General features: G+C 37.2%; 1 protein-coding gene across 2 annotated transcripts; it reads right to left on the bottom strand.

The window, feature by feature from the left end:
* Nucleotides 1-1,313: 1,313 nt before the first annotated feature.
* LOC110903986 (formamidase) lies at nt 1,314-4,107 on the bottom strand. Of its 2 annotated transcripts, none has more exons than XM_022149792.2 (7): nt 3,823-4,107; nt 2,840-3,074; nt 2,565-2,755; nt 2,209-2,444; nt 1,885-2,128; nt 1,700-1,807; nt 1,314-1,626 (listed from the first exon to the last, which is right to left on the bottom strand). In XM_022149792.2, the coding sequence occupies exons 1-7, from the start codon at nt 4,039-4,041 to the stop codon at nt 1,501-1,503; spliced, it is 1,359 nt and encodes a 452-aa protein (XP_022005484.1). In that variant the 5' UTR covers nt 4,042-4,107; the 3' UTR covers nt 1,314-1,500. The 2 variants fall into 2 exon arrangements, with proteins under 2 accessions (XP_022005484.1, XP_022005485.1); XM_022149793.2 differs by lacking the exon at nt 3,823-4,107 and adding an exon at nt 3,235-3,626 and having other exon boundaries at nt 1,413-1,626.
* Nucleotides 4,108-10,993: the final 6,886 nt, after the last annotated feature.

The raw sequence follows: 10,993 nt of genomic DNA on the forward strand, positions 1-10,993 counted from the left end.
CCCATGACCTTATGGTCTAGTAGCATTTTAACAATGTTAATTAATTGGTATAAACTTCTCAAGAGTGATTAATTCATTTTCTTTTACTTCATGTATCTATATATACATTTGTCTTGTTGCATTTTGTGGTTAAAGTGAACTTGTGATTTTATTTTGAAATTGGTTTTTGATAATTTTTTTCTAGGGGTCAGATGGTCAATCAGCGAACCGTACCATCAACCATGGTATCATGTTTGTCAGCCAGATGCAAGTATGGTTTAATGCCTTTGTCGGTCGTTCAATTTTTCTAGGAGAAAGGCGTCACATTTAAACATCAGTTATTCTCGCAATTCATATAAGATTAGACTCTCACCTCTCTCTGTCTCTTTTTACTTTTGGTACATGGCACCGCTGTTTTTTTTTTTTTCGTGCAAATACTTTTGGACTCCTTTTAGTCGATGGTGTTAGGAGATTGATGATGAACATAAAATGTATGGTTAGGGTGGCTGGGCCATCTTCACCGCAACCACCTACCGATCATCTTCGAGACACCTGACCCTAGCAGATACAATGTATGGTTAGGGTGGCTGGGCACCCATGCTGGCTGCTGCCATGCCTTTGCCCAGAATTCCAGAAAGAAAAGTATACACTTTTAAGCCCAAATTGAGGGGCCTTATTGTTTAGTTCGATATGTTTTGGGGGCCCATCTGGTCAGCTCTAAAGTCTAATCTAGGCTATTTCTTTTACCCCTTTCTATAATTGATTGTTTAGAAAATACTATGTTACTATTTAATTTTATTTCTTATTTTTTAACTAAATTTAAAATATTATTGACATAACTTTGTTTTGTGTATGTTAAATATTTATTTGCCATTGCTCTTTTATTGGGAGCCATGTAAAAATTAAGAAAGAAATGTGTTATCTTTTATTCTTTTAAGTTGTAAAGTTCCATTTGCCATTTTATTGTTTTTTTTTCTCAGACAAATCCCAAACCCAATTTGAGTTTTGAGTCTTTTGACATGGCCCACATTTGCCGAGCTTAATTGTCCCAGTTGAAGGATTGTGAAAATTGAGAAAAGCCCTCAAAGTTGGAATTAAGAAGAAGTTCATCACATGGATGAATGTTCTTGTACAGTTGTACTTTTGAACTAGATGCCCTGAATGTTAACTTTTGACCAGGATGTACTAAAAAGTCACATTGACAAAAATGTAATTAGTAATTACTGCCACATATTCCCCCAAAAATACTACAAGCTTCCATAAGTTTTAAGTACCAGTTAGATCATATCTGTGCATTAAATCTATGAGCATTGCCACAAATCGACCCTGAGCTGCTTCAAAAGTGCACGCATAAGATCTTTTGTAACCCTTTATTTATTTGTGAACAATTCGATTGATCAATCTAGAGTAAGTAGCTTAACATTGACAACATATGGAAATTGTATGTTCTTAATTTTTTTTTTTTTTTTTTTTTGACAATATAAGATAATAGAGCATGGCATGTGTTTAGCACTTTTGTTATTAACTTCCTGTTGCACTCAGGTTCTTTGTGATCGGTAAATTTCCATCATAAGTGCATCTTGGGATATCTGGATTCCTGACAACGCGTGGTCCTATTGGCAACTTGTTTGCCTTTGGGCGAATATCCTGCAACAAATGATTTGTTTTAGTTTTCGATCTAAAAATAGGTTCGGTTAAAGATGTGATGTGAGTCGAGTACCTGATCAAATATAGCAGTTGGAATTGCAAGTGTGGCGACAGCATTTGGAGCATCAACTATTCCTGAAATCCTTCCTTCGCAAGGACAACATGACAATAAAAGATACACCTAATAATCATCATCAACAAAAAAAAATTCATTAACACACCACAGTTGATAAACCATTTATAACAAATGTCTCCAACCTGTTCCTTGGAATATCCAAATTTGGACAGGTAGTCGATTGCATTTAGGACGGCTCGCTTGTAAGCAACACTGGCGTCAAGGTAATGTTGTCTTCCACTCTCATCAACACTGATTCCCTCAAATACTAACCATTCTGAGAATCTGGGCTCTACTGGCCCGATCTCGAATATAGGATTAACATGAAGAGGAGTAGGCCCCATTGGAGTTAGATATTCTTTCATCCCTCCTCTTATTATCTCACACCTAACAACATGTTTCGAAACAAAATCGGATCATTTCAAGTCAACTACCAACATACACAAAAACTATCAAACAAATTGTACTTGAGCTCAAGGAAGCCACTCATCTCAATGGCCCCACAAAAGGAAACTTCACCATCTCCTTGTGAAAAATGCATATCTCCAGTACTAAAGTTAGCCCCTTCCACAAACACTGGAAGGTATATCTTTGAACCTCTACTTAGATTCTTGATGTCACAGTTCCCGCCATTTTCCCTTCCCGGAATCGTCCTTGCAGCCTCGTTAGCCATCTTTTCCCATTCGCGACTTCCTTCCTCAATCTAAAAACATTAAGAAAGCTATGTCGGGTCAAAATGTGTTTCGTCTATAAAGGGTCTTTTAATTTCTAGCACGGGCTGAAACGAACTAGTCAGGTTGGGTTGACACGTAAACATTTTTACCTTGCCGAGGAGACAACCTTTTGTTGAAGGCAGGTTTGCCAATGGTCTTGAATGCAAAACTTCACATAACTTTAAAGATTTTAAGCCATTTTCTTCAAGCTCTCTCTCCCTTTCATTCCATATATTAAGGAGCTCCATTGAAGGCGCTGTTCCGATTATTCCCGGGTGTGTTAAACCCGGAAACCGTACACCTGTCCAGAATTACACACTTGCTTATAATTTATATTACTTGAGAAATTTATGAAAAATAGTTATATGTTTATTTATTTATTTACCTGGAATATGAGGAGAGTAAGCATATATTCCTTCAAAATACCAAATTGCTTTTGTGGCACAGGGGAAATGATCAGTAAGGAACCCACCACCATTTTCTCTATCAAAAATAGCAGTAAAACCCCATTCATCACCAGGAAGAGCACCCAAATTGCATATTTCAACCGCAAGAAGATCGCCTGGTTTAGCCGGTCCATCCTCATCAACAACTCTAATTGGCCCACTCAGATAATGCACCTAAAACTCATTTCATCAGATCAAAAACAACATATATTATACCTTATACACTTAGTTACATATACAATATAATTCATATAGTTTAATACTTTCATACAGTTGACTTATCATCTAAAGCCCACCCTTCATATTAACAGATTCTTTAAACTGTTAAACTTACAGTTGAAAGGTCTAAATATTTAACATCACTAGCAGAATTATCATCTTTAATAGCACCTCCAGTCCAGTCCACCATTTCCATCCTGAAAACTTGACCGGTTTTAATGGTTGCAACCGGTGGTATCTCAGGATGCCACCGGTTGTGCAGGGGCAGCTTTTGTTCCCATGGCTTCTTCTTCAGGTCTATTGGTACTACTAGTTTTGGTGTTGAAGGAGCCATAGACAAACTGATAATGTGTAAGATAGATGTGTGTATGAATGTTTTAGAATATAACCAAAGTATCTATAGCCTTGACTAGTTCATTGCATTTAGATTCTCATCATTCGGCTGAATTGTATCCATTAGATTCTTTTAACTTAGGCCTTACTTGGGTTCTTGTCACTTGGGCCTAATTAAAAAAAGTTAGATTATATAATATAGTTAAGTGTTTATTTTTTCAACCAACCTGGCCCGACCCGTTGTGACGTATTATCCAACCCGTTTGACCCGCTTGTTATCTAATAGGTTAAATAATGAATAGTTCCTTGTATGAATGCATATGAAGTTAATTCAAAACATAATAAAGTAGTACATATAAAAAAGACTCACAACAAATTGGTCAGAGAATTTGATGTCTTCAGCAGTGTATTCTTTAGTGATACCACCACCAGAAAAATCAACCATCTCGACCCGAAACACCTCCCCGACACGAACCTCAGCAACGGGTGGTATGTCAGGGTGCCACCGGTTATGAAGCGGAAGCTTCTGTTCCCTTGGTTTCTTGGTTACGTCTATTGGCACCACCAGTCTAGGACCATGTTGAGCCATTTTGTGATAAAGGGTTTAGTCTGGTTTCCAATGTTATTTTTTTACTAAAAGAGAAAGATATGCATATCTTAGAGTAGATATTTATTTGCCTTCATTTTCAATTGGGTGAACCTTTGTCTGCCATTAATTCTCAAGTCACAACCAGTCCATTCATTGTATAGTGAAAAAAAGACAATAAAAATGGATGGAGATGGACCATCTAACTATATAGTATATATCAAAGTGGTCTGAATTATACATTTGTACGTATTAGGCTGATACCTATCTTTTTATACATATGTACGTATTAGGCTGATACCTTTCTTTAGCTTTTATTGGCATGTATGATGTACTGATTTGGTTTTCGCGTAGTACGGTATTGTTACGATATTTTTCTCTCATTTACTGTCAATTTGTCTAAAACACTTAGGAGCTGTTTGTTTAACTCTTAATGGTTCAGATCTCTTACTGATTCAACACTTAATGATTCAGACTGTAAGCAGATGTCTGAATGCTTCAGACATTTGCCTCTGAATGGTTAAGCATTATACTGGGTCTGAGTGGTTAAGGCAGAATCTGAATTAGTCAGACATTTGCCTCTGAACGGTTAAACATTATACTGGCTCTTAATGGTTCAGACTTATTACTAGTTCAACACTTAATCGTTTAGATCTTTTATTGGTTCAACACTTAGTAAGTTGTCAAACAGCCCCTTAATGATATTTAAGGTTGCACATTACATATGAACCCAATCACAATTGAACCATGCATAACATGTATCACTCGTTTTGTCCAACTTATGAAGATCTTATTGTTTGATCATTAGATTAGGTATTTTCTAACTATTACACATATTAATTGTAGATGTAATTACACAAAACTAATCTTTTGTAACAAAGGAATTGATACTTAATTAAAAGTCTCACGAAGTACAGAAAAATTACGTTAGTACCCCTTTGGAAAACGTGTATATGTTGATATAACCAGTGAGAGAAGGACACGTATGTCCGACTGTTTCCTCATGGTAGATCTCATTAAAGCAAACTACCAAAATGGGGTGGAAACCTACACCGAGGTAGGGTTGGAAATTAAGTGGGATCCACAAAACGGAATCTCCAGGATATTTGCTAGATCTTCTTCTATTTTTTAAAAATATATAAATATAAGGGATTATATTTATTTGCAGCCATGTTTTTTGCTACAACACCTTTGTAAATAAAAAGTTGTTTAAAAAAGTGAGGTTCTATGTGAGTTGGGCTCTACATGAAATGGGCTACTCTTCTACACGAGCATATGAACCTTGTGTTGCATTGGTTATGTTGACATGTTGTCAAGTAATGAATATATGTAAGACTAGTGGGTATGGAGAGCCTCATCCACAAGGGGATGGGCCGCCACGTCACCGTCACGTAGGAAGGGCTTGAAGGGGATGAACCTAAGGGGGTGGGGGATGAACCCCTTTATATATATATATACACACATATATACATATATATATATATATATATATATATATATATATATATATATATATATATATATATGTATGTGTAGCTGTGTGTGAGTGAGGAGAGAGAAATTGAGGCCCGTGAACATCGGCTGGTGGGAGCCGAATATGGCGCGCCGGAGGAGTGGGGGGTGGTGTGGGGGACCGGCGACGGGCCAGGACGGGCCTAAGCCGGCCCCCATACAGTCTGATCTAATAGGTCAAATAATATTTGAGTCTTATCATTGCCGATTCTCTTGGTTGAATTGGTGAACTAATTTCTGTTTTACATGTGAGGAAAGGGGGAAATGAAAGAGTTGCGACCCCTAACTGGGATCGATTGGGATCTATCAACCAATCTGTCAAGAAAGAGAGCATTTGCACTGGAACTGTACTTGTTGGCCACTTCAATAAAAGTTAATGTCAATTAGTGCCAAGGATCAAACGTGTTATGTTTGAGTGAATGATGAGTACTAATAGTGTAGCTTCTGAAAAGTTTGGACCAATATGATAATACCGTATGGACCATCCAAATAATTAGTCGTGTTAACTATGACTAACACCTAATAAAGGATACTCTCTCAAATTCATAGATGTGATTTGTAAATCACAATAATTTTATATAAACCAAGGATCAGTTGTATTGATGGATTCTATGATTTAGAGTTACATCAAGGTCATATTTACAGAGGACAAAATTACATTTATAGTCCTATACACTATACTATATTGGTCTAATAATTTTCACTTTCATTAAATCTTAATCAGAATATTTTAGAACATGGCTAAATCTGCATATATATGGTTTTATTGCACATGGGTTACACAACTAGTTAGAATTTGGAGTTATGTGTATAAATGATCATCCGAGAACGTTAACAACACGGTTTTAAATAAACTCCTTCATCCTTTTCGCAATACATTTTACTTGCACACTTCTACCCAATACTAATTAAGATAACATATTTGTACGTTACAAAAAATAACTATATAGCTAATTTTGTCAATTATTGTAGCCGCTTGGTCGGGTATGGGGATCAATGACGAATGATGTTCAAAATCCAAATAACCCGTTTTAATCCGTTTTGCTTGATAACTTAAACATTGGTGGTTAATGCGACTGTGTCCCGGATATCCATGACTCACTTAATTGCAAGTGGCCACGACCTAAGCGCGGGGTGTAAGGCATACACCTAACAGACGCTAATGCTATTATATTTTTATTGAAAAGTGGCATGTTAGTTAACCATGTATCGGAGTTTAGTTCCGGGCTTCATATGTATTGACAAACATGTAATACGGGTAACAAATGATATCATTTTGTCCCTAGTTATTTATAAAATGATATATCAAATGGTATAAGAATGATTTTGAAAAGATTTTCAAAATGTGTCGGTTAATTGTATTTATCAGCGAAAGCTGACGTATTTTCAAAAGACTAAGCGCAGGTTAGCAAGTACGGAATAAGCTGGAGCTGCTCTGTATAAGCATATCGGAATTTGCGACTCTACGCAAGGCCTAGTAGTCTTAATATTCATTTCGATCTGCCTGTGGATCTTTTAGTACACTTTCCGTCTGTATAATTTATTTTTGAACTTTTCGGACAATTGTACTTGGTAATATTAATTTATAATATCAAGACTTCTGTTATGCTATACGTGAATATCTATATCAATCGTCACGCATAAACCCTAAGTCCGGGCCCACCGGGAAATCAGGGTGTGACATTTAATTATCTGGTATGTTTAGGTTTAATTATCTCGTGTTGTTGAGGTTTAATTATCTGATGTGTTTAGGTTTAATTGTGTGGTTTGTTTAGATTTAATTATGTGGTTTGTGTAATGTTTTAAGTTTAAAAAATGTTTTTTTAGTTTGAATAGGTTTATTTATAATTTTTAACATTTAAAAAAGGTTAATTTAAAATAAAAACTATACAAAATAAGTTTTTTTAATCAAAATCCCGCTTTAGGGCCCACTACATCAAACTCCGGACCACCCACGTAAGATCCTCCAACGGTGCTAAACCATATGCTTTGCTTTGCTTGAGCAGACCACCCCAACGGACCGACCAACCGTTGGGGGTGCTCTTAAGGGTCTTTTAAGATATGCTCCACAACCACATAATGTTGACCATGTTGGCTAGGGGTGCCTAAAAAAATCTGGATATCAATCGAATCCAATATATCCGAAATTTTCAAATTTGGATTTGGATGTGGATTTCCAAAAAAGTTTGGGTAATCGGGTTATCCGATATCTAAAAGCTAAAAAATGTTAGTTAATATTATATGTGAACCATGAATTTGTTTTGAATGTTTTTTGTTTGAATTGTTTAAATTTAAATATATTCATGAAAAATCGTTAATAACATCTAAAAAGAATTACACTCTTTAGATGTAAAAATATGTTTTCCAGACTAAATAAGAAGTAGATCCCAAGTTGGCAAGACTTGTTAAATATAAGCAAAATTTCCTTGGATTCAATGATGACCCGAAAGTGAAAGAGCACCAAAATATTATCCAATAAGTGGTTCAACATGTATACGGCGATTATCATTGTTGAATACACATGTTTACACTTATTATGCACATGGACAAAATCAACACTTTTTATTTTTCCAAACAATACTTTCAAGACCCAAAATCAATTGTTTGACATTGGAATTTGGATTATCCGAAATTTTGGATAATTCGGATTTAGAATTTCTGATGATTCAAATTTCGTTTTTTTTTTTTTTTTTTGAAAGATCAACAAAATTTTTATTCCATTTCACCTAGGCAACCAATCGTTAGCCAGATGATATCCTATTACATTACACCAAAACACGACTACTACATTGCATTATACACCAATACTTATCAAATTAAACTCACACCAATCCTCCCATGATATATTTGTACCCTTGACTCTACTCTTTAACCACATGTACCCAAACATCTTTATTTCCTCCTTCATCCTGTTTACATGAGGTTGCTTTCCTTCAAAAACCGCACCATTCCGACTTCTCCAAATTACCCATATAGCCGCTTGAGTCACCAAGTTAACCACTTTTTTCCACCTCTGTGATCCTCTATTTCTCTTATGGATGTTTGCCAAGTCTTTTAATTCTAACGCAAAAACTTGACGTATTCTACACCATCGAGAAACAAACTCCCAAATCTGCTCCGCGATCGAACACGAGACAAACAAGTGAACCGTCGTTTCTGCCTCACCTCCACACATTTTACATCGGTTGTCTTGAACGATAACATTTCTCCTAGCCAATGCCGAGTATGTCGGAAGCTTGTCTTGAACTAGTCGCCAAATCAGGAAATTAACTTTTTTGGGAGTCCAATTGTTCCACTCAAATGCCAGTTTTAAGTCTACAAAGATTAATTTTTGGAGCTTAACTTTGACGCTATTCACCGAGAAAAAACCTGAAGGATCCAGCAGCCAACTCCACTTGTCCTCTCCCAAACCGAACACAAAACTCGACAGAGCATCCGAAAGCTCTTGCAGTTCCGAGATTTCCATCGACGAGGACGGTTGCCCAGCCCACACGAACTTTAGTTCCAAACTTCCAGCAGCAAACTCCAGCCGATCCTTTATAGTTGCATTCTTATGACTTTCCAACAAAAACAAAGCTGGAAATTTCTCGCGTAAAGGGACCTCAAATAACCACCGTTCCTTCCAAAAAGATATGATGCTTTCGCTGCCTGGAACTCCCCGAAACATCGATTCCAAGCTTAATCCCAAAGTCTCAAAATCCTCACTTATTTTACATATTTGCTTCCACGGGCTTGTTAAGGATAATTTAACTGGAATGAAGCTCCATGATCTCGAATTTTTATGTATCTCCCAAACCACTTTTTTCCATAGACTATCCCTTTCCACTTTGAACCTCCACCACCACTTTGCTAATAGCGCCAAATTCACTACCCGGAGTGATCCAAACCCCATACCTCCAAAGTCTTTAGGCGTCATCATATTTCTCCATGCGACCCACTTCATTTTTTCTTTTTCCGGATTCGAACCCCATAAGAATTCTCTTCTCAGCTTTTCAAGCTTCTTTATCACTCCTAGTGGTGCTTTGAATAACGAAAAGTAGTACGTAGGCAAGGCATTAAGAACGGAACTTACTAATGTGATACGTCCACCAAAGGAGATTGTGTTTGCTTTCCAAAGGGCTAGTCTTCTCTTGAAAATTTCCACGACTGGGTCCCAATTTTTCGCCAAATTCATGTTGGCACCCACTTGCAACCCCAAATATTTGAAAGGAAGCGAACCTCTAGTACACCCCAACATATTCGCCATCAATTGGACTTGATTATCATCTACCCCGACTCCGTAAAGACTGCTTTTTTCAGATTCACTTTCAAACCCGAACTCAAATAGAAACATCTAAGTAACCGTTTTAGATTTATCATATTATCATAGGACCAGTCGCCCACAAAAACCACATCGTCTGCATATAGAAAGTGAGAGATTGACACCCCGTTTGCCGATAGTCCCAAGCCTTTAAAAATCCCTGTGTCACATGCCTTTTTCATTATGCCTGTGAGAGCCTCCATTGCTAATACAAATAAAAACGGAGATAACGGATCTCCCTGTCTCAAACCTCTCGAACATGTAAATTCCTGCGTAGGAGACCCATTCACTAGTACAGAAGCTCGGGCCGAAGATACAATAGACATAACCCACCCCCTCCACTTTTCTGGAAAATTCATTTGACCAAGCATCGAATTCAGAAATTCCCAACTTAGAGAATCATACGCCTTTTCGATATCCACTTTCAATATCATTCCCTCCCGTTTGTTTTTCTTTAGCCATGGTATTAGCTCATTCAAAATGATGACCCCATCCAATATGCTTCTTCCTGATAAGAAACCTGTTTGCTCCTCCGAAACCAACTTATGAATAACAATTTTCAGCCTATTCACTAGTACTTTTGACACCACTTTATTGATGCAGCCTATCAAGCTGATCGGCCTATATTCATGAAGGCCACCTGGATCCGACCTCTTCGGAATGAGAGCTAAAAATGACGACATGCAACCGCTATTTAGCTGTTTTGATTCAAAAAAGTGCTGAAATAATCCCAAAAAATCTGCTTCCAATTCATTCCAGAACTTTTTTATGAATTTTAGATTTATCCTGTCCGGACCGGGGGCCCGATCCCCATCACACTCCCAGACCGCACTTTTAATTTCAGTTAGAGTGAACGGACATACCAGTGCATTTGCTTCATCATTAGATAATTGAGATAGATATGGACATTGCAGAATCGGTCTGGCATATAGTGGCTCCACAAACTTATCCGCAAAATAGGAGAAGACGTGATCCTTTACCAGTGGCGGATCCGCGACCCAAACACCATCAATATGCAAACCGTGAATCCTATTATTGCTTGTATTGGCATTAATAACCCCGTGAAAATATCTCGTGTTTTCATCGCCCTCCTTTGCCCATCGGACCCTAGACTTTTGTTGCAAGTCCATTGTTTTCAATCTA

This window comes from Helianthus annuus, chromosome 14, assembly GCF_002127325.2.
Source record: "Helianthus annuus cultivar XRQ/B chromosome 14, HanXRQr2.0-SUNRISE, whole genome shotgun sequence".
Classification (NCBI taxonomy): Eukaryota; Viridiplantae; Streptophyta; class Magnoliopsida; order Asterales; family Asteraceae; genus Helianthus; species Helianthus annuus.